The sequence below is a fragment of the Nematocida ausubeli genome (assembly GCF_000738915.1).
Source record: "Nematocida ausubeli strain ERTm6 chromosome Unknown supercont2.1, whole genome shotgun sequence".
NCBI classification, from domain to species: Eukaryota; Fungi; Microsporidia; genus Nematocida; species Nematocida ausubeli.
This window is the reverse complement of record NW_026515634.1, coordinates 458,028-484,616: the sequence shown is the minus strand read 5'-3', so window position 1 is coordinate 484,616 and position 26,589 is coordinate 458,028. Positions and strand designations below refer to the sequence as shown.

The following is a 26,589-nucleotide window of genomic DNA, read 5'->3' as shown; positions in this document are numbered from 1 at the left end:
ATCTATAAGATACGCTGCATCTCAAAAATACACAGCTAATCCAACATAATATTTAGTTATTTTAGCTTGAAGCCTTGAAAGTAAAGCAACTAAAAACCTCCTGTGAGGTCTTTTTAGGCTGTAGTGAAATAGACATGCAGAGAGTTTACTCATTTATATGCTTATTTGTACTGGTAATAATTTAAAAATAATTTGAATCTGTAACGCCATTTATTTATAAATACCTAAAGAAGAAAGAACCCTTCTGTATTGCTGATTGCAAGATCCAACTTTTCTTTTAACTTCCTCTTATCAGAGTACTCTGGAATAAGAAATGTATTAAAACATGTCTGCGAAGAAGGAAGCCTTTCTGTGTCTCCGCCGTTCCGCATAAACACAAGAGCCATTCTGCTTAGTCCGCCTGATGGTGCTCGGTCAGTTCCCGTGACAAATCGCAGAAACTTCCGTTGCATTGTAATATCATATTGCTTGAATATTTCCCAAAATGATTGAACAAAGGAAGAGTCGCGCCTGTACCCGTTGTATATTGTGTATCTCTCCAGCTCCTCCATGTTTGTGCAATCTACACCTCCTATCAGTGTGCTCAGCTCGCATGGAAGCAGCGACCGAATGAATGTGTTTCCGCATATCTGCCAAAGGCCTTCCTTGATCAGGCTGAAGGCTGACTCAAGCCGGGTTTCAAGAATTTCCTTACAGTACACACTGATAAACTCATCCACGTTGTGGTGTGTCACCTCGTGCACGACTCCATTGACCGTGTACTCCAGGGACATCCCAGAGATCACCTCTGGCTCCATGCTTTTTATCTCGTTGAGTGTCTGATATATCGAAGGCTCAACAATCTTTAGATCCTCAAACGTGCCTGCATATCCCAGAAGCATTTTGTAAAAGACCTGCGGAAAGTAGAAACAGAGAACTGCTCCGTTGTATGCTGCCAAGCCCAAAATGCTTCCAAGTATCTTGTACTGAGTCTTTCTTTTCTCGTGCTCTGCTTCTGTGAATGAATTAAACCACAGGCACCCGCCACTTTCTCTGAAGATATCCCACTCGCCAAGGGTTTTCTGGCTGAGAATTTGGAAAAACTCTTTTTTTATTCCTCCTGAGTCAATTCCATCCTCTCCTATAAACTTTATCTTTAGCTGCTTCCACGCAGTGCCTGCCTCAAGAGACTCCAGCAGCTTAAGCGAGTCCTGAACAACAGACTCCCTGGCCACCTCTAGATTCAAGTACGGATCAAGCTGCCCTTCAAACATTGACCGGAAAAAAGCGTCCTGCAGCTCTGCCTTCATTCTGTCTGTGTTCTCAATCTGGATTAAATCAGACTTGGCGGGCATATCAAGTATGAAGGGAAAGTCAAAAATACTGTGGTTTCCTTCTTTATGGTACCGAACCTCTGCCTTGTAGTTGAGCAGCCGCGAGAACCTTCTATTCACAAACATTGAGTGGTGCACAAGGCCTGTTTCTACAGAAAATTCGTACAGGCCCTTCAGACTTTTTAGAATAGCCAGAAGAAGAGTTCCCTCCCGCATGTTCACCACACTCGTGTTGTCAATCACAATGATCAAGCTTTTTATCAGATCAATCAGCTCATTTACACACAGCTTGTTGGATGCATAGCACAGCGAGTCGCAGTGCGGATACTCGCAGTCTTGCAGAGATGAGTCGCAAATGGGACACTCTTCAATCACCCGGGTGGAAATATCCTTTGCAGGAATGGATCTTGCAAGCACAGGAAACTCTTCGTGCTCTTTGAACCCGCACTCTGGAACTTTCTTGTAGCTCAGCCCGCCCGGAAGTTTGTTGCATCCTTCCATGCACAGAATATCCTCTGTCTTGCTTGTTTGGCACAGCATCTCAATTGACTCCAGGAACCGAATGAAATACTTCTTCTCGAATTTTACGCTCTCCTTCACTGCATTAAACAGCTTTGCGATCCTGATGGTTGTGTTTATCGAATATCCAGCCTTCAGTTTGTTTAACTCATGGTAGAATAGGCCCTGAAGCATGATTGCAGTTGTTTTGTGCTTTTTTTTATGGATCACTCGTGCCAGCTCCATTTTTAAATATTCTTTTTTTGAGTTTTCATCTGTGTAAGGTTTTAGTAGATCATTGCTGGTGCACTGTGAGACTGAAAGAGGAAAATTCAGATGCATGCTCATTACGGGGCTGCACGAGTAGGAAGACTGCCCAAGGGCCTTAAGAGAGGTGTAGAAGTACTTCAGCACATCCTTGGCCACACTCATGTGGGATATGGCTAGTGTTGCGAATTGGCTGCTTCTTTCTACCCTCTGTACTTTCATTTGAGTTGCGCGCGGGAGAAGCGTGGTGCTCATGTTTGGATGAAGACCAATTCGAGTACTATAGTACATATTCTCCTTTCTTGCTGTGTGAACTGCCCTTCCATGGACGAAATACAGAGACTCGCATGTAAAGTAATCATTGTACTCTAAAAGAAGCTCTACTATTTCATCCGAAATTCCTTCAATATCAGACAGTTTGCAGAATATTCCTGTGCAAAGAGCCCCTCCACACCCGTATACTATTTGCTTCTTTAGCTTTTCAGCCATCGCCGTCTTTTGGTTGTTCTCTTTATTTTTCATTATAAATCCCCTTTATTTTCTCTGTATATACTTTATATGCTTTATGATTTGCTAGTTCCTGATTGGTGTACTTTTTATTTCCTGCAAATTAAATTGTAGACAGAGTTTTGTTTGCAATTTTATGAACAGTGCTGCCCAGGAGAACAGCTTAACAGAGAGCGAAGTAGAATTAATAACAAACTACGGAAAGGGCTACTATACAAGCAGGATAGTCGGCCTGGAGAAGGAAGTAAAGGACTTGTACAGCCGTGTCAATGCCAAGCTAGGTCTGCGCGAGGTAGAGACGGGTCTGGCTCCTCCTATGCTTTGGAATCTTGCAAGTGACGCCCAGAGGTCAAAGACAGAGAAAACCCTGCAGGTTGCCAGATGCTGCAAGGTCATGAACGACCCGGCAGGAACAGACAGGTACATGATAAACATTAAGCAGATTGCAAAGTTCATTGTCGGAAGGAGCAAAACACTGAACAGAGAGGATATTTCTGAGGGTATTCGGGTGGGAGTGGACAGAGTAAAGTACCAGATTATGGTGCCTCTTCCCGCCAAGATTGACAATGCAGTCACGCTCATGCAGATTGAGGAAAAGCCTGACATAACCTACTCAGATATAGGAGGATGTACAGAGCAGATTGAAAAAATAAGAGAGGTAGTGGAGATGCCTCTTATTAGCCCAGAGAAGTTCATTAAGCTAGGGATTGACCCTCCTAAGGGAGTGCTCCTGTACGGCCCACCAGGAACAGGAAAGACTCTGTGTGCTCGAGCTGTGGCAAATAGCGCAAATGCCACATTCATTCGTGTGATTGGGTCAGAGCTTGTGCAGAAATACGTGGGAGAAGGGGCACGAATGGTGCGTGAACTCTTTGAGCTTGCCAAGTCAAAGAAGGCATGCATTATTTTCTTTGACGAGGTAGATGCCTTTGGAAGCACCCGGTTTGACGGAGGAAACAATGAGGTGCAGCGAACCATGTTGGAGCTGATTAACCAGCTGGACGGATTTGAGTCGCGTGGAAATATAAAGGTCCTGATGGCCACAAATAGACCAGATACCCTTGACCCAGCGCTTCTCCGGCCTGGGAGACTTGACAGAAAGGTGGAGTTCTCTCTTCCAGACCTAGCAGGAAGAGCTGCAATCCTTAAGATCCACACGAAGCCCATGAGCGTAGAGAAGAATATTCGGTATGAGCTGATTGCAAGACTCTGCCCAAGTGCCACTGGAGCAGAGCTGCGCAGTGTCTGCACGGAGGCAGGAATGTTTGCCATCCGGGAGAGAAGAAAAGTGGCAACTGAGAAGGACTTTTTAATGGCAGTTGAAAAAGTCATAAAGGGATACGCAAAGTTCTCTTCAACCCCAAGATATCTGACATACAACTAAAATAAACATATCGGTTGTATCTTTCTCTCTTATGTGCACCCGTGTCTTAAAAAGCCTTTTCCATATCTTTTACAGCAGTTCTGAATGGTTTCTCCTATTACAGGAGAATTTATTATAGTGCGTGTCTATTATTGCTTGCATCCATCTGCACATTACTCTTTAAATATGCATTTTCCACTTGCAGTAATCTTCTTATATTTTTGCCTCATTGAAGTAGACAAAGCCTATGAGTGGGCTAGAGATGCTGAATTATTATTCAAGCATTGAGTGCAAAGAATAATTAGACATTCAGCAGATAACTACTATTTTATGCTATTCATATCCATGCATCTGCGCAGTGCATGTATTCTGACTATCAAGCATTCTTTACTGTACGATATATGAATGGTTTTCTTATATTTTTTATGGATAAACAAGTGCGCATAAAAGAACAGTCAATTAAAAGACTTGAGAACGACATCAAAGCATATGAAAAAGAACTATCTGAAATTCAGCAGGAAAAGGAAAAAGAGGAAGCAGGAAAGAATGACTGCTATCTACTGAAAATGATAGCACAGAGATATGAAGAAACAAAGCAGGCACTTGACAGCACACACACAATTCTCAAGAAAACAAAGGCAGAGCTAGAAAAAATAAAAAAAGCATAGAACAGCCTACTTCAACTGTTTAAGTAATAAGCTAGTTAAACGGTAGCATAAATAATAAAGAATTTATTGGATCTGTTTAGACGCACTGCAATATTACGCACTTATGCCCTTTCTTCCCTCCTCTGAGACTCTCTTTCTTTTCTGTTCCTCTTTTCTATTCTGTCCTCCTTGGATGGCTTTTTTTTGATTCCCCTCTCCTGGAACTCTTTGCTCTCCATTGCATACTCTGCAGTCATTTTCCCTCCGATTTCTCTTCGCATCTTTCCCTGGCTTTCCAAGAAGAGCTGTGCGTCTTCAGGGAACTTGAAGGTTATAAAGCAATATCCTGGGTTCCTCTTTGCACTGTTTGATGTCAAGTTGACACCTCGCAGCTTCAGCTTTTTTCCGTGCAGTTTTTCAAAGTAGTTTTCAATTACCTTGGAGATAGACTTTCGCGTGTGCTTCTTGTCCATGTGCGAGATGTGCACTCTGCATGAGCTTATCTTGGATGGGTCTCTGGGCTCTAAAACTCCTTCCTGTCTATCCTTGATTGTCTTTTCTCTTTGGTAGTCCTTTTCCTTCTGGTCTGACTCTCTCTGCTTCAATACATCAGGAGATACGTACTTTAAGACAACTAGCACTCTGTCGTTCAGAGTTACCTGCTCGCGCAGAGCTTCTTTACAGCTGTCCTGGTGCTTGAAAAGCACAAATGCTCTTCCTGTTGGTGCATTGGTTTCTCTGTTCATAACAAGTGTGCACTGCTCTACTTCTCCAAATGCTCCAAAGACCTCCTTGACCTCCTCCTCGGTGTCTTTGAACGAGATGTTTGTAATGAACACAGTTCTGTTCTCTTCTCCCTCTGGAAGCTTTCTTCTCTCGCTGCCTTTGTTGGCTTCATACTCCTTTCTCTTCTGTCTTCCGTATGCATTCTCGTCCTCATTATCGCCAAACTTCTGCTTTGCTTTGTATACCTCTCTGTCCTCCAGCTGTGCCACTCTGATCTCTCTTCCTGCTAATTTTGACCCATCGAGTGTTTTTATAAATCTGTTAACATCAGTTGTGTTGGCGCACTGGATGAATACAGCCCCGGTTGCCACGCCCTTCTTAGCGTGTCTCTCCAAACTAACTGCTCCATTAAAGTGCTTCAGAATATCCTCGTCAGATATATTGAATGGCATGTTTGTGGCAATAACTCTGTGCTGCTTATTGTATGTTTCATTCTTTGCGCTTTCCTGCATGATAAAATTTTTCCAGAAACCAACTTATTATAATAGGAATATAACGGCAATCATAGGTGTACGTATCTGTATCTTACATGTGCTTTTTTAATGCTACACTGCACAGACAGATGCCCTAGAGGCCTATTTTCTTTATACACTTTTATTATGTGCTATTAAAGAGTACAAGTATATGTACAGTTATATAATTGAGAAATCTGCGTGGTAGAAGAAAGCAAGCCATTCAATGTATTGATGCTGACATAATTTCTATATATTATGAATTACTTCTCTTTCTTGGTTTCTGCTTTAATTGGTCATACTCTATTGCCTTTTCTTACTAGAATATATTGGTCTATTGTAAACAACTGTATTTTAGGAATATTGCACCATTAAGATACTATGCAACAAAAATAAGCAGTGTTTCCTATAAGAACATAACTTTGTATTCCTGTACGAGAAGAGCATTTAATTGCACTGTACTAATTTTTATGCTGTGTTGAAATATTTAAACTATTCAGAATGTTTAAGCTCTTAATAGCTCTTTATGCACAGTATTTTCCTATTTTCACTAATATTCTATAATTGGTTGAACTGGTCTAACTATCCATTACAGCCTATATTCTATGGAATTTAAGAGTGATAAGTGGGCTGTATATTCTAAGAATCTCTTTATTCTTGTGCGGCTTCTTTGCATGGTCTGTATAACAAGACATTATAAAAGTAGTAGGTCATTGCTTACTCATAAATTCTACCAAATATCTGCAGTGGTCTGTATATATATGGTTAAGTACTTGCAAGTATCTAAGTTATTATATAATCCTGCGACAAAATGCTTTTTCTGATTATACCATCCTGCAGACACTTCTAGCTAAAATGCAGGTATATGCTGAGGATTATATGCATGAGTTCAAAATATTTTATGGATGGGTTTAATTTTGCAAAGCAGCTAATAGGCAAGACCAATACAGAGGAAGAGTACTTTCTTAAGTGCATGCAGCCAGCACGCAAGGCCATTAATCTTAAAAATGCCAGAAGGATTGGGAAATATTTATACGTTACGGAAAAGAATCAGCTGGTTTCACTTGCTATTATTAAGAGTAAACCCAGAACAGACACAGCACATGGCGTTGTGAAAGTGGATGGTCTTAAGTTTTATGTATTTACAAATGAAGCATAATTTACACATATCTGCATGCAGCTGTATCTACGGCATTCTCAAGTACGGTTCAATTTGATTTTCCCTGAAGGCATATATCACATAGCAACACATGCATATTCAAGCTAAATACGCTTATTACAACAAGAATGCCCAAAATATTTAATAAAGCATATGTACTAGAAACTTGTCACTTTAAGTGCATTTTTAAGAGGTATGTGTACTTTAAAAGGCAAAGAAATAGATGCCTCTCTTATGTTTTCTTTCTAGTCGCGCATTATTTAATGGGTCTACTATACTGGTATGAAACTTTAATATTTATTGAAGTTATAAGTTTCCAAAAACTAAATTGAATTCTTATACAATAGCACTTTCAAATAAAACTATATAATGGCTGCATTAATCCAAACACGTTCATTAGCATTCAGTACATTATATATATTATGTAACTTGCGTGCTGCGACTTTTCCTATGCAGTATGTTTATTCCTAATCCCAGATATTGAGTTTTATGTACTTAAGTCTCACTTAGTATTCTATAATAGTGTGCTATTTTATTCATTTTTCTCAGGTTCTTTGGTTTTTTTGTCTAAAACGTCAAATATAAGCATAGACATACTAAGATTAGCTGCTTGATGCTCAAGTGCTCTTGAAATGGTGCTTATATCATCTGAATCCTTTTTAAAATTCTCAGGGAAAATGCACCATACACCTTCCTTATTAGCAGCGTATAGCTTTTGATTCTGCACTTTCTCAACATTCATGAAGTTCTTCATCATACTACTGTTCATCAACCGTTTGGCTATTCTGTCCTCTTCCTTTATATATTTAACTTCTGTTGCCATTAACTCCCTATAGCAGTTTAATATCTCGTATAGAATATATCTGTCTCTGTTTTTTCCCATCATATAGTCCGTCTCTAGGCAGATTAGTGTAATTAGCCGGTCTGTGAAATTAGAAATTTCTTCAATTTCTTGAATTTTCTTCGTTGAAATATTCAGCAGCGTTCCTAAACTTTTGATCTCTGGGTTAGTTCCTGCTTTAGCTGGATTTACATATCTGTCTATATCTTCTGCATGCTGCTCTAAGTATTTAGTGAATATACCTGCACTCTTTTTGGTTGAATGCATTGCTATGTAGTTCTTGATAAATTCAATAAAGAATTTAACGTACTCTTCTCCTGACTCTCCGGTCTTTTCTGATTTGTTAGAAAGCGTGTTGAATGCTTTCATCTTTTTAACTGCCTTTATATTTTGAACAAGATCTATGAAATACGACTCATTGTCAATATTAGCTGCTCTCTGTACATGCCCCACCAATGAAACCATGGAGGCTAGGGTGATTTCTTCCTCTGTCATATGGTTATTTAAAAGTCGCTGTCTATACATTTCTATTTTCTCAATCTGCTTTTTAATACTTTCTGTTGTGTTTCCCCTTGCCATGGAAATTATCCCCTTAGATTGGTTCTTTAGACTTATGTATGACTTCAGATTTTTCATGTCCGACAATATTTCCCTCAGGATAAAAATAAGAGACTGCTTGTTCTTTAGTCCTCGCCGGCGAGTCGCTACAAATGGACTGCTAACCACAACTTTAAGCAGCACCTCTACCATCTTATATATATCGTTTTCTATTGGGCATTTGTCCATGTCCATCTCAAGTACTTCTTTGAATTTGCTTATAGTGCCTTCTTCATGGCCCTTTAGAAGCCAATTCAATGCATTTTTTATACTATTTTCAGAACACTTGTTATTTTTATCTAGCAGGTTAAGTGTCTTCAATGCTTCCATTGGGTCTCTCTGTATTGAAAGTATGTATCGTAGGTGGTAGTTTTTCTTAATAACATTGTGTATAACTATAGGCAGCCTTTTTTTAGGATTTTTGTCGGCATATTTCTTATATTCGCCTAAAAGAGTTTCTATTGCACTCTCCATCTTACTAATATGCGTGACTGTCTCTATCTCGCTGTCCACTGTGATCTTATCATGAACATCAAGATTCAGCTTTGGCCTTGCTAAAAAGCTGTTATTTCCTGCCCTATACGCCGTCCAAATAAGAAGAGACTCTAGAGTCTGGGGCTCTCTCTGATCTGCCATTTGCATTGTGGTAGTTCTTTTCTTTTCGCTGACTTTTTCTTTTTTAGACTTTCCCTTGTCATTTCCTATGTATCCCATTACGTATGCACCGGTGAGCACGGAAGTTACCGCCCCTATTACTACTCCAATTATTATAAGATTCCTTATTCTCTTTTTTCTTTCTTCTTTTGAGTAAGCCATTATTTCTTTAATTAACTCTGAAAATATTTTCTATTTATAGACTGTAAAAAATTGGTTGATTTCATTTAGTGAAAGCAACAAATAACTGAAATATATAGGCCAATTGAAAAATAAAACTGACAAACCATTTTTGCCCTATAAAATACTGGTTTAATATAACCGGAAGTAGTCTAATAAAAATTTGTTAAAATATTTAGCCAGGCAACTAGCTATCTACTTCAGAAAGAAAGCGCAGTTAAACACACAATACAGTATATTAAATGTCTTTAAAAAGACAAATACCAAACGGTTTAACTGGACTTTTGCAAAAACTACTTGTTTTAGGCTAAATATATGCTATTCTCAAAGTACATGCATTATTTTCCTTCTATGCCAAGCCTTTGGTGTGTCATGAGCATGCCTATCTATACTAAGTGTGGATATTTATTTAATTAGTCTATGTATACTATACTACTGAACATACTGGTGTATTAATTTTTACTAAAAAATTTAACAAACTGCTAGCCTGGGGCATTAAAATTAACGAATTAAACTGCAACGGCTTTGTCTTTCAGACCACTGAATTAACCATTGCATCTTTCTGAATAGACCTTCAGCGCATTTGCTAAAATAGAATTGCACTCATGCATGCAAGATAGAATAACCATCTTATTTATTATCTATGCAAATGAACACATCTTTGCATCTCTTCTGCACTGCGACGATGACAGAGGCATCTCTAAATACATGCATTGTCTCGCTCTATATGAAGATTTGCAGGCAGTGGCAAAGCAGCATAGCACAAATAATATACCATAAATCACAGTCACCCTATAACCATTACACGCGCATGCACTTAGAGATATGTGCAAAGGCGGAAGGAGTGCTCTGAGCTGCTTACTTCTGTCAGCACAGGCACTCTACTCAGTGAACACGCGCACTGCATCTTCCAGGTTCTTTTGCAGCTGCATCAAGTTCTTTGTTACTTTATCCTCTCCATTCACCGGGTCCTCAAACTTCATTCTTGTGAGCTTGTAGTAGACGTCTTTCGTCTCATTCAGCAAGAACTCCCAAGATGGCACAGTCTTTGTCTCCAGCAGCTCTCTGCACGTTCTGTAGTAGTGCACAATCATGTTGCTCATCAAAACTGTTTTGTAGAAAGGACAGTACTTATCGTATAGCGACACTCCGTTTTGCTGCAGGAAGTCCTCCTTGATAACCTTTGCCACGCTCATTTCAAGCTTTTCCAGTTCCCCTAGCGAGCCTTTTCCAACAAGCTGCACTATTTCGCTCAAGGACTCTTCTTTCTGCAGCAGCTCCTTCACAACCTTCATTGACTCTGCATACTTTGCATCGTACACATTGTGGTATGGCGTTAGCAGGTTAATGTACTTTGAGTAGCTAAGGTTCCAGTTGACACTTGGGAAGTGCTTTCTCTGCGCAAGCTTCTTATCCAGCCCCCAGAACACCTGCACAATCCCCAGAGTGGCTGCTGTGACTGGGTCTGAAAAGTCTCCTCCTGGCGGTGAGACTGCTCCTACAACAGTAACACTACCCTGCCTTTCTTTGGTGCCCAGGCACTCAGTGTATCCAGCTCTTTCATAGAAAAATGCCAGTCGTGCCCCAAGATACGCAGGATATCCACTGTCCGCCGGCATTTCTGCCAGCCTACCACTTATCTCTCTAAGCGCCTCAGCCCATCTGGAGGTTGAGTCTGCCATCATGGACACGTTGTATCCCTGGTCTCGGTAGTACTCGGCTATTGTGATTCCTGTGTAGATTGATGCCTCTCTGGCAGCCACCGGCATATTAGAAGTATTTGCAATAAGCACGGTTCTCTTCATAATTGACTCCTCTTTGCCATCTACATTTATCTTGAGCGTGGGAAACTCCTGCAGAACCTCGCTCATTTCGTTTCCTCGCTCACCGCACCCCACATACACTATTACATCAGAGTTTGAGTATTTTGACAGAGACTGCGAAATAACTGTTTTTCCGCACCCAAAAGCGCCTGGAATAGCAGCTGTCCCTCCCTGCACGCATGGGAACATGGAGTCCAGAAGCCTTTGCCCAGTGAACAGCTGCTGCACTGGTGTCAGCTTCTGCTTAATTGGTCTGGGTGATCGCACTGGCCACACCTGGTACATTTTCTCCTGGCTCTTCACTCCGTTGTTCTCCATCTCTAGAAGCACCTCTTCCACCGTGTACTCTCCCTTTTCGGCTATCTTTGTGACAACCCCGCCCCTACTTTTTGGTGACACCATAAGACGCAGTCGGAGAAGAGTATTCTCCTGCACTGTTCCAAAGATGTCTCCTGGCTTTAAAGATTCTCCAATTGACACAGTCGGAGTAAACTCCCACTTCTTGGTCCTATCCAGAGCTGGTGCTGCAATACCATTGGGGATGTACAGACTCTTCGTGTCATTGTATATCTGCCGCAGTGGCCTCTGTATCCCGTCAAATATATTATCAAGAAGCCCTGGGCCCAGCTCAACACACAAAGGGTGCCCTAGCCGAACAACAGGATCTCCAACACCAAGACCAGATGTTTCTTCATATACCTGGATTGTAATCTTATCTCCCTCTATCTTTATTACCTCGCCCATGAGGCCCTGGTGCCCCACCTTTGCAAGTTCATACATGGCACACCCAAGCATGTTCTCTGCAATAACCACAGGCCCGCTTACCATGTAAACACTTCCTTGCATGTTCTCCCCTTCTCTGCTTAGAAATAGAAACTCATTATTACCCATTTATATAAAAAAAATTATTCATTTATATACTTCTTGTGTCTTGCTGGTCCTTAATCTTGCAAAACTGGTTCCTTAGCATAATTGTTTTTTAATCTTATTAGAATTCATAGTACCCACTCCTGTCTTTTATGCACAGTGCTATGGCTATTTTTGGTAAATTAAGTATGAAACCCCTAAAAACATTTTAAAAAGCATTTATTATAAGCGTGTGCTGACTACTCTCGTAAGCACATATTTAAATCCTGCGTATGCAGGGCGAGAGTTGCGTCTGTAAATACTCTGGTAGTTTTTGGTTCTATTACTAAAACTGCATATAAAAAAGTAAAAAGGATTTTCATTCTCTGGAGATATTTTCTCTCTAGCTACAGACAAAATATATTCTAGTAAATGTGATCTGTAGAGATATGGGGTAAGTTAATACTCATCAAAAAGCCATATCATATAAATGTGTGTGCATGATCGGAATAATATCCTTTATCTTCTTTTTTCCCTTCTCTCTCTCTTCCTGGTTGTCCTTTGACAGACTCTTCTTCTGTATGTCTAAGAAAGCATGCACGCTCTTGAAGTTATCCTGGCTTATAATACAGCACGCATATTTTTTTGTTTCTACATTCTTAATACTAATACTGCTATACAGAGTCTCAATTAACGTAGGAAATTCTTTCTTTGTCTCACACGCATATACAAACCACGCAATGCTCAGATACATACGCAACTCTGCGCTCTTATAATCCATGGAGTCTATGGTGTTTAGCATGTCAGTTGAGTAAAGCACATTGTTTAACTTGAATAAAACATCAAATACTTCTTTGTTAGAGATTACTAAAACAACATCCGGCCATACGTCTGGGGTTTTCTCATTTGCTTTAAGATAGTTTGTTATGTAGTATATAAGAAGCTCTGGGGCTTTTCTCTCAATTGCATAGAGTATTGATATTTTCATAATAGTCGGATTTGCTTGCTCTTTCATTTTTTTATATGTCTCTTCTCTTATATTTATCTCTGGAGTAACACTTATGTGGTTCTTTATAAGCGTAATGCAGGACAAAATTGACTTCAAACTGCTTACGTCATGTGCATAGTAGCTTGCAACTATGTTTGATATAAACCTCATTCCTGGTGTTTCTGCACTGATATTTCCATCACTTTTGCTTGTTTGTACAATAGTCCAAATTACTAGATCTTTTTTGTACTCTATGTCAGTGATTTTCCTCATAATAAGTATCTTAGATATTTCTTCATAGTCTAGGTCACTTGTATTTGGCATATGGCAAATGTCGTGCAATCCATCTTTCTTTCTTTGGTCTATACTCTTTATTATGTTGTATATACAGTAGGAAACAAGACAGGATGTAAAGTTGTCTCGCTCTTGGCTGGTGTTCATCAAACTCTGCAGTCTCTCTTCTCTACTGTCGTGCGAAATTATGCGGCTATCTGTGATATTAAAATATGTGTCTTCAGTAGTTAAGTTTATGCTAATTGTCTCTTGCCTATCATCATATTTGTATTCTAAAACTATCTCTCCAAATACGTCAAACTTGTTCACGACTTTTCTTCTTACAAGTTTTTTACAACTAACAGATAGGTTCTTATTACATGTAATCTTTTGGAAGAAACTTTTCACAAATTCATTTATATCTCCATAGAACCAAATCATTGGCTCGTGACTTTTGTTCAGTGCATTTGCGAAATTAGTAATTTTTTCTTTAGACCTTCCCCCCATATTCAAACAGCATGCTAGTGTGTACAGCATGTTGAAAAGGCCTACTCCTACGGCATGTCTCTTGTACAAGAAGAATTTACTGCGATCGATAGAATTTTCAATATGCTCACACCACTCACTATATACAGTAACTCCAATACTTTGGAATGGCTTCATGTTCTTATTAAAAAAGGCTTCAATATGGTCAGTTTTGCACTTTTTGTTTTTGAACTCATACATATGCACTGACGGATTATAGAACAAGCAGCACACCACACTAAGAATAGTAAGAATGCAATTTCTGTTGCCAGAATATACGACTTGCAGAGTATCCTGGGGTAATGTTGCATTAATACTGTTTCTTGCAATGTTCTTTATATTAGGGATCTGCTGTTGGTTTGAGAATGGCAGTGCCTGCTTAATTATCATAGCCTTTGGAATCTCCTTTATGATATTTATGTAGGTCAGAGCATTATTTTCGTAGAAGTACTCATCTATTGTTGTGAAGCACCTGTCTAAGACACGCTTATAATGTGATATAATCCTTTTTTCTGTTGGTTTTGTCTCATTTATCTGATTAAGAATCATATCATACACTGTCTGATTAACAAGCAATGCTTCTTCTACGGTGTCTATAAACTCGAATAAATACGCTTGTATAAGAAACTTGATGCTATTAAGGAATAGTCCCGTTCTGAACTGCTCTAGCGTATTTGGCTCATCGTATTCTGATATAGCATCTTTAGCTCTCAAACTTGAAATTTCAATAAATCCCTTAATAATTTCTCTTGTTTTTTTCTGAAAGTCCCTACTGTCACTGGGCTCCTGCACTTCACTCTTTATGGGTAGGGGAATACAAAAAACAACCTGCTTTCCGCTCTTTTGTTTTAGAACAACGTGTGCATCACCTTCCTCCCCTACAATCTGAATTGGTATACGTATTCCCTCTGACATTAGCAGGAGTGCTGCAAGTAGTCTATGCATGTGCTTTTTGGTCTTCTTTGATTTAGTCCACCTACTGAAACTGTCTTTTTCATTGCTCTCAATTGGGACAGACTCATTGTGAAATGGAAACATATTAATGAGTATTTTGTGGTATGTGCGTAGGTATCCCCCTTTAATATCACTGCTAAACCCATCTGAAGCAACTGCGTCATTTTCTATGCCTCTGTTGAATGAATATACTGGAAAAGCTGCATTTACATCTGAAGCCTGGACTATTTGGTACTTAGCAGAAATTTCGGGCGTAAAAAGCCTTTTGTTGTAAATTAATCCTTCCTTGTGAATGATATATCCTCTAAGCAGATTGAGTGGTCCACTTGGGTTTATAATTATATGTCTGCCTTCGTATTCTATTTTATTCTTCTGCAAGATTTCTATTTGGTCCAAAGATAATATTCCATTTACAGGTGTATAAATATATGCCAGTATAAGCATAAAGCGCCATATATATTTTTCTACTATTTTCTCTGTCGGTCTCTTCATCTTTCCTGCCTGCATTCTAATTCTTTATTCACTTCCTATATTTATTGTATTTGCGCATATCTAAATGATATCAATAGAAATAATTGCTTTCTATGGTGCAATAATTCAAACACTGTGACCATTCTTTCATCTAGTTGATTTTTTCTTATTTAAGCACCTTTCTATACCAATATGCAAATATAGTTTGTCTCTGCTTTTTTTCTTGAATTTGTGTTAATTATTTTGCTTTCAAGCCAAAGGTTTATTCTCTGCTCTCTACTAGGCATATCTCAATAATATTCACATATACTAGCAGCCGTATACAATAAATAATTAAATATTTAACTGTATAATTTGTGCTATTTCATAGAGTCTGGCTAACTATTGTGTTATAAATGCACAAATATACAACACGCATCTAAATGAAACAAAAAGATATGCACGCTTAGAAGTATCCATTCTTTCTAAATTTTTGTTGAACCTCTTTTGTACGTATATTATTCTAAATATTTTACTAGAGTTTTCAAGTCTGTACGCCCTTTGGGTATTTATAGGTGAATTCTTATGCTTCTATGTTTCTTTATGTTAGAAGCACATATTCAGGCTACACCGCATATACAGTATGTCTCTGCAGTAATACTTAAATTCTTTATACTTTCTGTAATAGTGTGATCTTCTTGAATTGTACACATATTTATATTTCTCTTCTACTTTAATTTATAGTAAACTTGTACTGATATTTTTGTAAATATTATTTAGGCTGAGTGACTCTCTGTTAGGCTGTTCTGTAAATAAAACTCTTCATACTAAAATGCAAAATATATTTCAAAAAAGACTTTACGTTCTAAAGAAAAAATATAGAAATATACCACAGCTATGAAAAGCATTCGTAAAAATATAGTTATGACCAGCTAGTAAGAATTAACCAAAAGAGATCAATTTTGATTTTAATCATGATAATTGAAGAATATTTGCATGTAGTTTCTTCGCCAGAACAACTTAAACTACAATTTTCTTAAGCAGTTCTAAATTTAGTACACTTACTAGGCTACAGGCAATCAGACTCATCAGCAATCTATTGCAGTACTTTTAATAAGCCATAGTGAAAATAAAAAAGCCACTGGCAGCCGCAATCTCAAAAGACACGTCCTTAGACGCACACACTTATGCTATTTTAAGCAAATCATTAGACCGCAAATATAAATATGTCATGCTCTATTTGAGAAGAAATATACAGACAGACTAAAGTAACATGGTTTATTTCTATGCCTGTTGCACAAACAGGGTGTATTTTCTCGGATACCGATAGCTATATAAAAGACACATTTCTATGCTGATAGATCGCATGCTAATAGTTAGGCTGTGTGTGTGGTGGGTTGCAATAGCAAGCGGCCTCAGGGATATTAGAGCATAGCTTCTATATACATCTCTGTAGTAGGGCTTTGTTACTGACCGGTTTAAAATAAAAACTGTCTGATCAGCATACTTTATGGTGGACACGCGAGTGTTGTTTATGTCCATTATGTGTATTTCATCTTCTGCAAGAATATTGTTCCTATGCGACCACCCATCTATTATCAGAGCACTTCGTGGCTTGTACGCCTCAGAGAACTCCTTGGGAGTTTTATCTAGAAACGAAATCACATCCGCTGTTTTGTACTCAGAAGACAGTTTATGATAGGATATCAGCATGTGACTGGGGTACTCCTCCAGTACCTCGGAAATAAACCCGTCTACATCTGCCCCCAAATATTCATTGACTAAAATAACTTTCCCTTCTAACTCCTGTTTATTTCTTACTTTTAATACATACTCCATGAAAAAATAAATGAAAAGCAAGCTAGAGTTAAGAATTACAACCGAAAGAAGCGATATACTGCAGAAATGTCTTTCTGATGCTGTAGGTGGTATAGAAATAGAGAAGACTGATAATGAGGTGGTTATTCGTCTGGAAGAGAGCGGCAGACTTATGAAGAATGCGCATGTTTTAGTAACATACGCAAACTACATACTCAAAACAATAAATGAGCTTGAGGAGTTTAATAAAGAGCTCGAGCAGTAGAATAACCAAAAGACACAAGCACTTCGTGCCTCTATGATATGTGATCTAAAATAAAACATAAAAATCTTCTGTTCTTCACTTTAACATTTACTTTTTGCATGAAGTAGCCCTACTTCCTATTTCTTGCACCTGCTTGATATACTCCTGGATTCCTCCTACAGCACTTAGTGCTCCAAATATAAACACAAACCTTCTTGAGGTGCTTCCATTTCTGCAGCATAGCACTACCTTTCTTCCAGATGCTTTTCTATGGATGCAGTCGCGTGCCTTTTTGGGATTATCAACAATGCTGCTTAACGGATATAAATAAGAGTTAGGAATTGAGACAATTTTATGCTCGGCACTAGAGCGTGTATCTACAATAAAGTACTTCTCAGGCGAGGAAAAAACCACACTCCAGCACACTTCGTCTTCTAGACTTGTCAGACAATTTCTCTCATTTTTATCGGTGGAGGTATCACTTAGTAGTTCTTGATCCTTGTTTTCCTTTTTATCTGCTGGTGTGGTATCTGGTGTCATGCCAATGCTTTCTGCACTACTATCCGAGAAAGGAAGTTTGCTGTTTTTTGCACTCTCCTGTATTTTACTTATGTCAATATCCTGCATCTTTTCCACTAGATCACTTATTAAGCATGTGTTTAGTTCTTTCTCTTTTTCCTCCAAGATCTGATTCTCTTTGGCTATTCTCTCAATTCTTTGCATACGCGTCAGATGAGGGGCTTCTTTGCAGAGAGTGCACAGCTTCTTATTAAGAGACAAGTTCATAAACTCATTCTTCAGCCCATTAATATAGACCAAGCTGTCACTTGCCCCAATGCCAATAATTGCCTTCATTGCCTCTGTCGCCATTAAAGATCCCACTACGCCGCACATACTTCCTATTATTCCTGCAGATGAGCAGCTGCCGCTTGCATATGTTCCTATCACAGGATGAACGCATCTATAGCACAGCCTGTTAAACGTATACACATGCCCTTCCCATCGCAAAGACGACCCGCATATATATGGAATGCCTCGCAGCTTGCAGCAGTCGCTGAGTAGATAGCGCAGGGATCTGTTGTCTCCGCAGTCCATTACTAAGTCATATGACGAGCATATGTCCCACACATTTTCACTTGTGATCTTCGGGTGCGATGTATACTCAGAAGATGAGCACAGGCCTGTCAGACTTTGCACGGCCTCCTTTGCCTTATACTTGCCTATAGATGACTCTCTGTATAGTACTTGCCGGTTAAGGTTGGACTCTTCAACTACATCAAAATCAGAAATTCCTATCTTCTGAACGCCCATTGCTGCTAGGTACATAAGAGCAGGCGCACCCAAACCACCAGCTCCTACAACTAGCACCCTGCTTGTTTTTATTTTCCTTTGCCCCTCTACTCCTATTTCTTTAATTACCATCTGCCTAGAGTACCGGTCTATGTATGATAAAGGAAGAGGATTCTCTTCGGTGTGCTCCTTTTCCAATGCACTGGACAATTCGGTGTTGTGCATGTTTTGTGATGTTTTGCTGTCAATCTGAATCTTTTTCTCGTTTTCTGTGTTTTCTTCCACTGTCTTGACTGGGCTGCTATTATACACTGGTCTATTTTCTGTTTCTTGGCCTGCTTTATTCTTTAGTGTGGACAGCCCGTTCTCAGCACCCTCCTGTTTATAGCCTGGCCCAAAAATCTTCTTCTGATCCGGCTTTATTTCACTGTGGATAACAAATGTCTGCGAGTCTGTGGTGTCTGCAAGTTTATCTTTCTGGCTCTGCATGCTCTTTGCAAATTTCATTAAAAACTTTGTTGGTCTTCAATTCTTTTTATTTGAGCTTTCATCCTTGCAGACTCTTCACCCTGCCAGCCACTCATTATTCTCTCTATATCCAATTCCATTTCCTTTTCATTAATATAAATCATTCTCTTTTCTTTACACATTCACTTTTTTATAAACAAATGACAGAAGAAGTAAAGCATGAAAATAGCAAAAATGAAGAACCAAATGTGCTGAAAGAGCGCACAAGAGAAGAAAAAAGAAAGACCGCATATAAAGTAGTGAATGAAACACTATTAAAGGAGCATGCGTTTTGGGCAAATGAGCCATTGGGGAAGAGAGCCCCTGATAGTAATGAAAAGCCAGTAGACAGCAGCAAACAGCTGTTAGATGCAAGTTCAGAGCTTGATATTGAAATTAGGCAGATAGACCTGCAGACTGAAATATCTTCAGTATGCGAGCTGTTAATGGGGCACTACATAGAAGATGGAAAGGGGAAGTTCAGCCTTCAATACTCGCCTGAGTTTATAAAGTGGCAGCTAGAGTCTCCATATGCATACCCCGAGTGGAATATAGGGGTATTTACGGAGGGCACACTTATTGGATTTATATCAGCAACAGCAATAGACATAAAAATAAAAGAGAGCACACCAAAGACAGCAGTGGTTAACTTTTTGTGTGTGCACAAGAAGTACAGAAAAAGAAGACTTGCGCCTCTGCTCATCAAAGAAGTAACAAAAGAGGTGAATAAAAAGGGGATATTCTCTGCGCTATTCACATCAGGTGAAAAGCTCCCGTATATATTTACAAGGTCCAGATACTACCATAGAATACTTAGAGAGGGCCCTCTTGTGGAAAGCGGGTTCTGTGACCAAGAGGATGTCGAAAATGCAACAGAGGACGAGATCACACTGCATGACTCAGAGACTGTTCAGTATCGGAGGATAAAAGAGGAAGAGCTGCCTGAGGCATATAAGATGTACTGCAACAAGTACCAGCAGCTAGATCTGTCTGCAAACTTCACATATGAGCAGTTTAAGTACTATGTGTATGGGAAGGAGCGGATTTCAGACATGCTAATAAGCCAGGATGGAAGCGAGTTTGTTTCCATGTTCTATCTTGCAACCAAGCCGGCAGAAAATAATGCAACCATACGAACTGCCTATCTATCATATCACACAATGCGGCACGGAGTAGGAAGCATGCAAGGAGTGATCAGATACCTGAAAAACATGGATGAATGCGATGTGTTTAATGCACTGGAGCTAGAAAGCAACACTGAGGACATACTAGTGAAGTCAGGGTTCCTGAAGGGCGATGGAGTTATTAACTACTATCTGTTTAACTGGGACACTGAGCTAATTCCTGCAAGCAGGAATAGCTTTACACCGTACTAATTGCGGCCTAATAGGCACTATATGCAATGCGTGTTGTAGTGTGCTCTAGGAGACTATTCTTATAAGTATTAAAGTTAATTATTTATTGAAGATTTTCTGTTATTCATTTGTTCGAAGCCCATGCATAACAACTAGGAGTAGAAGTTTGTAATAGATTCTTGTTTACAGGAAATTTCTATGCACAACATAGTATATATGAATGCGTGTATAGCTAGCCAGAGGAGCCTGTTTTTTATTAGCACTGGCGCATATAGTATTTTCTGCTTTTATGAGCTCTTAAGAAGCTACATGTGTAGGTTTGTATATCTGTATATGTAATCTGTGCACATTCTTACATTATTATTAACTATTATACTCCAAAGCTGGTTCTTTTCTTTCATGATAGCTGTTCTATAGTGCTGTCTTATTCTCATGGAATCCTTTCATATAGTCGGGATATTTTTAGAAAGGCTCTATGGAATATAAAACCAGAAAGAATATAATAGTGTACATTTTATAAAAAGGAACAAATATAAAAAGAAACTATTCTAGTAAAACATAATAATTTAGAACTAACTACCCAGCCATTATACACACAGACAAGCGCATAACAAAGAAAATGTACGCATTAGAAAAGTTGATTATTAGGTATAGGATTGCTTTAGTATTCTTTTATTTTAAACTCAGTTAGTGTGCTGAATATTGCTTTTATACTGCAGGTGACTGTCTTACATATGAGTATTTCTGAAGAATCTTGTACTCTTCGGAAATTCGCTTTGCTCTATAGTTAAATCTTGTTGGAGGAACATTTGTCATGGTCTGGTCGTTTACAAGCCTTCCGTTTACCTCATGCACCCCTATCCACTTAGTCTTTTCCTCTTTTGTGTAGTTGCTGATGAGCACACTGTTTCGGGCTATCTCGCACTGGTCGCATGAGGATAGCTTCCATATCTGGCACGCGATGCTGTACTCTTCCATCAAAGGCTCTCTTGTGTAGTGGAACTGCAGAGGATCATCAGTGGACAGGCACACGTTCAGACCCCGCTGGAAATATAAAGGGAACGGATTCTTTCTATACTCTATGAACAGGGAGTTATTGCTAAGCGGCGACATTGAGATGCCGATTTGTGACAAATAGTACAGATACTGCAAAACAGGAGACTTTCTTAGTTTTACACCGTGAGCAATGCTTTTGGCAGTCAAGAATGAATACACCAAGTGGTCTGTTTCTCCAGACTCACCAGAATGTGGTCTAAATGCGAGTGGGGCTTTCTTTCGGCTTACTCTAAGTCTATTTATCAGCGCAGTGTAGTAGTACATGTAATAAATATAGTAGGAGTATGGCGGGTTATCCATATGGCTCCACATGCTGGGAGGGTCCTTCTCAGAGCTGTTTCTTTTGGTTTTCACGCTTTCATCGTCAACAGAGTCAAATCCCACTACCTCAGACATAAATCTATCGATAATTGTATCTTTGCCAGGCTCTGTGCCCTCTTCAGTTGGAGCAGATTCCTCTTTGGCATCTACACCAGGCCTGTTTGCTGACTCAATGACGCAACTGAACACATTACTAAGAAACTCTGCATAGTTCTTTACGGCGCCGTAGCCCTTAAAAACCCCATACAGCCGAGGTACCTGCAGATACCATTTAATGTTTTTATTATACAACCTGTTTCTGGCTATCCATCTGCAGAGCACTTCAAGCTCGTTCCTATTCTTGCCATATAGTGATATTCCCCACTCACACTTCAGATACTCTTTCTCTTCAATTTCATCGACTAGCTCCTGTGTCAGCTCTGCCAAATATTTCCCTCCAATGTAGTTGTCATGCTTTAGAAAAACCTCTCTCAGAATAGGGATCCCGTATGGAGTGTACTTTGAGTTAAACCGATCAAATCTGTGGAAAGTCTCCAGATTTGACTGAGTCCCCAGGCTATCAAGGCACAGGGTTTCAACTGTTTTGTTTATTCCCGTGAATATATTCTGCAGCGTGTGCAGCTTCCCAGCCTTGTCCTTGTAGACTGTTTCATGCGGAAAGTCTCTTAGCTTCTTCTTAATATATATTAGTAGCTTCTTAGAATTCATGCTGGCAGAGTGGTGTAGATGTGTATCTACCTTGACCACATTATAGAAGTCTTTGTTGGAAAGGGTCTTCTGCTCCATTTTCTCTTTATGTGCAAATTCGTTTGTGTGTATTTTAAACTGCAGCTCTAAATATTCTAATCTCTGAAAACAAAACGTTTTTAAAGGCCCGTTATGGATCAGCGATGTAATAAACTCTGCATCTCTGTGGTAGTCTGCAATGGAGGGTATCGCTACATCATCATTAATCAAGCTCCAGTGATCATTGCTTTTTTCTGCATATATGCCGCCTGGAACTGGATACTTGCTCCAAGACTTGTTCTGCTTGCTAATTCGCATGTACTTTTTTCTTAGCTCGAGTGCCTGCAGAAGCAATGGTATTGCTCTAGTCAGAGAGTCTTCTTCCATATTTTTTGTAAATTATTAAGAGCAAATAATATACAAAGGTTTTTGGTGGATCACAATATTGAGTATTTTTAGTTCCTTTGCAGAATAATGCATATAGCAAAGAAAAATATACCGGCCAAAAAAAGATCATGCATGGAAGAGAAATGCAGAATATGCAAGTAGCTTAAAGACTCTTTTACCTGTATATTATTTAAAATCTGCATGCATGTGAAATTAAGGAAAATATCACGTTCATTGCAGAAATATATACAGGTGTATATAATAAATCAAATAAACACTTCTGTTCAATGCTCTGTATGAAATATAAATTTAAGAAGAAAAAAGCTAGGAAGATCTTAGAGCAATTTACAGTAGACAGGAACAGCAAGTAATTTTGTAAAGTTGCCATAATAACAGCATGGCATAGTATACAAATGGTTTTGGCAATATAAATTACTACAAAAGAACATACATCACAAAATACCGAGAACTTACAAACAATATGTAGAGGCTATATGAATTTATTTTAAATAATAAAAGCATGCCGTTGTTACATAGAACTAATATTCCTTCATACAAAATAAATAAGAAAAAGCCTGGTTCTAAAATGCATGCAAGAGCAGAATCTATGCATCAGAGAGTGTTGTAAGCTTAATATACAAAACTCCTCAGATGCAGAGGCGCTAGAGATATAACCCAATATCTCTTACTTGGCAAAATCTTTTGCAAAAACCAGCAGACCATTATAGCTGCCTGTTCGTTGGGCATATATTTCTATGCCACAAGTCACTTTCGCTGGAGGATTTATACACAGATTTGGCAATTAGAAACTATGCCTATATGTGGAGTTTCTATAAGTAAAAGGTGTGTATACTTAAATCTTACAGAGATGTTGTTTACATGGACGAAAATTAAACTACAGATGACAGCCCTGCGCGATCTAATCAATAGAAGTAGGAAGATATGCAGTTGCATTAAACCATAAGGCCATGGCATGCATCTTCTTGTTACTGCTGCAGTTTAGAACAGATGTCTTTTGCTGCACTTATCCAAGACTAGGTGTGGTATGCAAGAATCTTTGCACATTTTCTACAGCTTATGCATCTTCCATTCGCTGCTGTATTCTTATGAGGTTTAGAATACTCGCAGGAGAATTCTTTAGCAAATCGCGAATTAGTACACCGTGGGCCTGCGACTCCCTTTCCTTTCTCTCACTTATTTTAATATATGCTGGGCTATCAAGTATTCCAGTGTATAGAGCAAAAAAAGCAATTGACTTGTAAGAGACAGCATAGAATGGATAGCAAACTGATATTGTATTGTCTCCTTTGAACGCCTCTATATACTGCGCAACATTTCCACTGGTTATCATTTTTAATATTTCATAGGCCACTTCTACAGAGTAGTGGCTGAACAAAATACAGCTAAAGTCATTGTTAAATGCATACTCCTTTGCTGCCTCAACACGCGAGTTGTGCGTGTTCTCTTTAGATGCTATATAGGTGTAGCCATTGCATGGCGCATTTTCATCTTTTGTAAATGTGCAGTAGTGATACTTAATCGTCGCAGATGTGCTTTTCTTCGTGAGATTTTTTAGTATCTGCGATGCCAAAGTGTTGTCATCCAGAACAACTAACACTTTTCGCTCTCTCTTTCGAAATGTATGGGAGAGAGATTTTCTGACTTCGGCAAAGAATACTTTCTCCAGTCGGTTTACAAAGCATTCAGAGCAAAAGGGGCTTTGGGCAAGAAGTACCGAAGGAGCTTCCTTGCAGCAGACGCAGTGGTGGATTACTTCTCTATTCATACTTATTTTTTATTTAAATCCGATTTATTTAAATGGATCTTCTGAAGAGTGCCAAACAGGATACTTCAGAAAGCGCCAGCAAAAGAACAGAGCTGCTGGAAAACATAAAAAAAGTGGCAGAGGAAATAATCCAGGAGACCAGCACAATCAGCAAATGGATATCACAGACAGCACACCAGACACTGCGAAACTATCAAAGGCAGAGGCAGGAAGCCGTCCGGAGAGAGGGTCTTTTGCAGAACACGCTTGCTCAGCTGAAGGAGGAAAACATAAAGCTGCTTGAGGAAAGACAAAGGCTAGCTCAAAAAACAGAAACAGAGCAGGAGGAAATAAAAAATATGAAGGCGTCGCAGCAGGGAATGGAGGAAAGACAGCGACAGGCTCTTCAGAAGAAGTATGTGCTTGGGCAGACCCTGTCCCAGATGTCGGCACACATTGTGCAGCTGAAAAGAGCCCTCAAGCAGGAGGAGGAAAAGGAAGAGAAGGAGAGAGTGCGTATTAAGAAGGAGATTGAGTACTACTCTCGCCTATTCGACCTCTCTATTACTGCGGTAGAGGATGGTTCGGTTTTGTTCCTTTTTAAAATACATGAGAGTGAGTATTACTTCCAGATAAGCATGACCGACACGTACCACATAGTAAAGGCTAGCATTGATGAAAAGAGATACAAGCCTGCTTTAAAAGAGTTAGAGGACACACATGATGTATTTATGTTTGTAAAGAGGATGAAAGACCTATTTGAGGAAGAAAGCACAAGGAAGCTAAAGGAAAACACTGTGTAGCGCTTTAATTTTCTAGTAAATAGTAATTTTTATTGTCAAAACTTAACCTATTGGATGTTGTAATTTGCATGGGCATTTAATTACTGTTGCCAAGAGCTCTTTACATATTAGTCTTATTGTTTCAGAGACAGCTACTCAGTACATGAAATCTTGATAGTTGAGTAGCACTCTACTACTGGCGTGCTTGGAGGGATCAGTTATATGCAAAACAGCCCTCAATATTTAGAACACTGAAATAAATATAGACTACAGGCCTTTTTACACTATAGACACCTACACGTGAATTCTTTTGTATTTGAATTTTTCTCTGTTAATTCTAGTAGTTTGCAGAGGTATTCTTTTATATAACTTGGGATTGTAGAGGCACTTTTGCACTCGCATTTTCATATCTACCATCAACTAATATTTATAAGAGCATATATTGTACATCAAAGCCCAGAAAATAGCACAATTTTGTTATACAATAGAATAGTTAGACTATATAAATAGACAAGTATGCATATATAGAGAAATTGAGTTTGCATTCTTAAATAGATGTCTAGGTTATAAATGCACGAATTACATGTTACAGCAGTCTTCTGGTGCGTACGCATTGACTAGATTAGCTAAAGCTTATTTTACATGAGATAGTTTGCATATTTAGGAGATCGCCCTGTCTTTAACATAATGCAGAAGAGGTTTTCCACCACCTGCTTTATCTGCTCATTCCGAATTCTTGCCTTCTGCGCTCTGTCATCTGTTATTTTCCGCTTTATAGAGCTGTTTTTAAACGTGTGTGCAGGCGGTAGCTTTGGGAGAAATTCGTAGTAGTTTTGCGGGCAGTCTACATATGTGCATGCCTCGCTTATAAACTCATTAGGATCATCTGCAGGGTCACTTTCTAGCTCGGCTGTTATCTGTTCTAGCTCCATGCTGTTGAACTTCTCTAGTGCCGAGATGAGAGTGCTTTCGCTGGGCTGGCAGTCTTGTGCGTTTATTTCTTGTATGATGCACCCAGCATCAACAAGTGTTGGGGACGTTCTCCTGCTTATTTCGCACTGCTTTTTGAGCCTACTGCCTGTGTAGATCATGTAGTTGAGAAGTGTAGTGGTTAGAAAGTCTAGTGCTTTGCCTTCCACTCCTGTAAAGTCTTCGCTTTTTAAAATAGTGGAAATGACTACTTCTGTAAGCTTTCTTATACTTTCCATTTCTCTT

General features: G+C 39.1%; 17 protein-coding genes across 17 annotated transcripts; 7 read left to right on the top strand and 10 right to left on the bottom strand.

The window, feature by feature from the left end:
* Nucleotides 1-224: 224 nt before the first annotated feature.
* On the bottom strand, nt 225-2,600 carry NESG_00311 (uncharacterized protein; the record flags this gene model as incomplete). Its single annotated transcript, XM_053047964.1, has 1 exon — nt 225-2,600. One exon carries the CDS (start codon nt 2,598-2,600, stop codon nt 225-227), a length of 2,376 nt encoding a protein of 791 aa, XP_052905789.1.
* Nucleotides 2,601-2,721: 121 nt separating this feature from the next.
* Nucleotides 2,722-3,969, top strand: NESG_00310 (26S protease regulatory subunit 7; the record flags this gene model as incomplete). The annotated part of the gene is made up of 1 exon (XM_053047963.1): nt 2,722-3,969. The coding sequence occupies one exon, from the start codon at nt 2,722-2,724 to the stop codon at nt 3,967-3,969; it is 1,248 nt and encodes a 415-aa protein (XP_052905788.1).
* Nucleotides 3,970-4,373: 404 nt separating this feature from the next.
* On the top strand, nt 4,374-4,616 carry NESG_00309 (uncharacterized protein; the record flags this gene model as incomplete). Its single annotated transcript, XM_053047962.1, has 1 exon — nt 4,374-4,616. The coding sequence occupies one exon, from the start codon at nt 4,374-4,376 to the stop codon at nt 4,614-4,616; it is 243 nt and encodes an 80-aa protein (XP_052905787.1).
* Nucleotides 4,617-4,717: 101 nt separating this feature from the next.
* NESG_00308 (uncharacterized protein) lies at nt 4,718-5,833 on the bottom strand (the record flags this gene model as incomplete). The annotated part of the gene is made up of 1 exon (XM_053047961.1): nt 4,718-5,833. The coding sequence occupies one exon, from the start codon at nt 5,831-5,833 to the stop codon at nt 4,718-4,720; it is 1,116 nt and encodes a 371-aa protein (XP_052905786.1).
* Nucleotides 5,834-6,734: 901 nt separating this feature from the next.
* NESG_00307 (uncharacterized protein) lies at nt 6,735-6,992 on the top strand (the record flags this gene model as incomplete). Its single annotated transcript, XM_053047960.1, has 1 exon — nt 6,735-6,992. One exon carries the CDS (start codon nt 6,735-6,737, stop codon nt 6,990-6,992), a length of 258 nt encoding a protein of 85 aa, XP_052905785.1.
* Nucleotides 6,993-7,524: 532 nt separating this feature from the next.
* On the bottom strand, nt 7,525-9,246 carry NESG_00306 (uncharacterized protein; the record flags this gene model as incomplete). Its single annotated transcript, XM_053047959.1, has 1 exon — nt 7,525-9,246. One exon carries the CDS (start codon nt 9,244-9,246, stop codon nt 7,525-7,527), a length of 1,722 nt encoding a protein of 573 aa, XP_052905784.1.
* Nucleotides 9,247-10,145: 899 nt separating this feature from the next.
* On the bottom strand, nt 10,146-11,978 carry NESG_00305 (V-type proton ATPase catalytic subunit A; the record flags this gene model as incomplete). The annotated part of the gene is made up of 1 exon (XM_053047958.1): nt 10,146-11,978. One exon carries the CDS (start codon nt 11,976-11,978, stop codon nt 10,146-10,148), a length of 1,833 nt encoding a protein of 610 aa, XP_052905783.1.
* Nucleotides 11,979-12,402: 424 nt separating this feature from the next.
* NESG_00304 (uncharacterized protein) lies at nt 12,403-15,180 on the bottom strand (the record flags this gene model as incomplete). The annotated part of the gene is made up of 1 exon (XM_053047957.1): nt 12,403-15,180. One exon carries the CDS (start codon nt 15,178-15,180, stop codon nt 12,403-12,405), a length of 2,778 nt encoding a protein of 925 aa, XP_052905782.1.
* A 1,227-nt stretch (nt 15,181-16,407) lies between these two features.
* On the bottom strand, nt 16,408-16,962 carry NESG_00303 (uncharacterized protein; the record flags this gene model as incomplete). Its single annotated transcript, XM_053047956.1, has 1 exon — nt 16,408-16,962. One exon carries the CDS (start codon nt 16,960-16,962, stop codon nt 16,408-16,410), a length of 555 nt encoding a protein of 184 aa, XP_052905781.1.
* A 10-nt stretch (nt 16,963-16,972) lies between these two features.
* Nucleotides 16,973-17,206, top strand: NESG_00302 (uncharacterized protein; the record flags this gene model as incomplete). Its single annotated transcript, XM_053047955.1, has 1 exon — nt 16,973-17,206. One exon carries the CDS (start codon nt 16,973-16,975, stop codon nt 17,204-17,206), a length of 234 nt encoding a protein of 77 aa, XP_052905780.1.
* Nucleotides 17,207-17,293: 87 nt separating this feature from the next.
* On the bottom strand, nt 17,294-18,982 carry NESG_00301 (uncharacterized protein; the record flags this gene model as incomplete). The annotated part of the gene is made up of 1 exon (XM_053047954.1): nt 17,294-18,982. One exon carries the CDS (start codon nt 18,980-18,982, stop codon nt 17,294-17,296), a length of 1,689 nt encoding a protein of 562 aa, XP_052905779.1.
* A 161-nt stretch (nt 18,983-19,143) lies between these two features.
* Nucleotides 19,144-20,358, top strand: NESG_00300 (uncharacterized protein; the record flags this gene model as incomplete). Its single annotated transcript, XM_053047953.1, has 1 exon — nt 19,144-20,358. The coding sequence occupies one exon, from the start codon at nt 19,144-19,146 to the stop codon at nt 20,356-20,358; it is 1,215 nt and encodes a 404-aa protein (XP_052905778.1).
* A 687-nt stretch (nt 20,359-21,045) lies between these two features.
* On the bottom strand, nt 21,046-22,827 carry NESG_00299 (uncharacterized protein; the record flags this gene model as incomplete). Its single annotated transcript, XM_053047952.1, has 1 exon — nt 21,046-22,827. The coding sequence occupies one exon, from the start codon at nt 22,825-22,827 to the stop codon at nt 21,046-21,048; it is 1,782 nt and encodes a 593-aa protein (XP_052905777.1).
* An 811-nt stretch (nt 22,828-23,638) lies between these two features.
* Nucleotides 23,639-23,791, top strand: NESG_00298 (uncharacterized protein; the record flags this gene model as incomplete). The annotated part of the gene is made up of 1 exon (XM_053047951.1): nt 23,639-23,791. One exon carries the CDS (start codon nt 23,639-23,641, stop codon nt 23,789-23,791), a length of 153 nt encoding a protein of 50 aa, XP_052905776.1.
* A 111-nt stretch (nt 23,792-23,902) lies between these two features.
* Nucleotides 23,903-24,613, bottom strand: NESG_00297 (uncharacterized protein; the record flags this gene model as incomplete). Its single annotated transcript, XM_053047950.1, has 1 exon — nt 23,903-24,613. One exon carries the CDS (start codon nt 24,611-24,613, stop codon nt 23,903-23,905), a length of 711 nt encoding a protein of 236 aa, XP_052905775.1.
* Nucleotides 24,614-24,645: 32 nt separating this feature from the next.
* On the top strand, nt 24,646-25,395 carry NESG_00296 (uncharacterized protein; the record flags this gene model as incomplete). The annotated part of the gene is made up of 1 exon (XM_053047949.1): nt 24,646-25,395. The coding sequence occupies one exon, from the start codon at nt 24,646-24,648 to the stop codon at nt 25,393-25,395; it is 750 nt and encodes a 249-aa protein (XP_052905774.1).
* Nucleotides 25,396-26,012: 617 nt separating this feature from the next.
* Nucleotides 26,013-26,582, bottom strand: NESG_00295 (uncharacterized protein; the record flags this gene model as incomplete). The annotated part of the gene is made up of 1 exon (XM_053047948.1): nt 26,013-26,582. The coding sequence occupies one exon, from the start codon at nt 26,580-26,582 to the stop codon at nt 26,013-26,015; it is 570 nt and encodes a 189-aa protein (XP_052905773.1).
* Nucleotides 26,583-26,589: the final 7 nt, after the last annotated feature.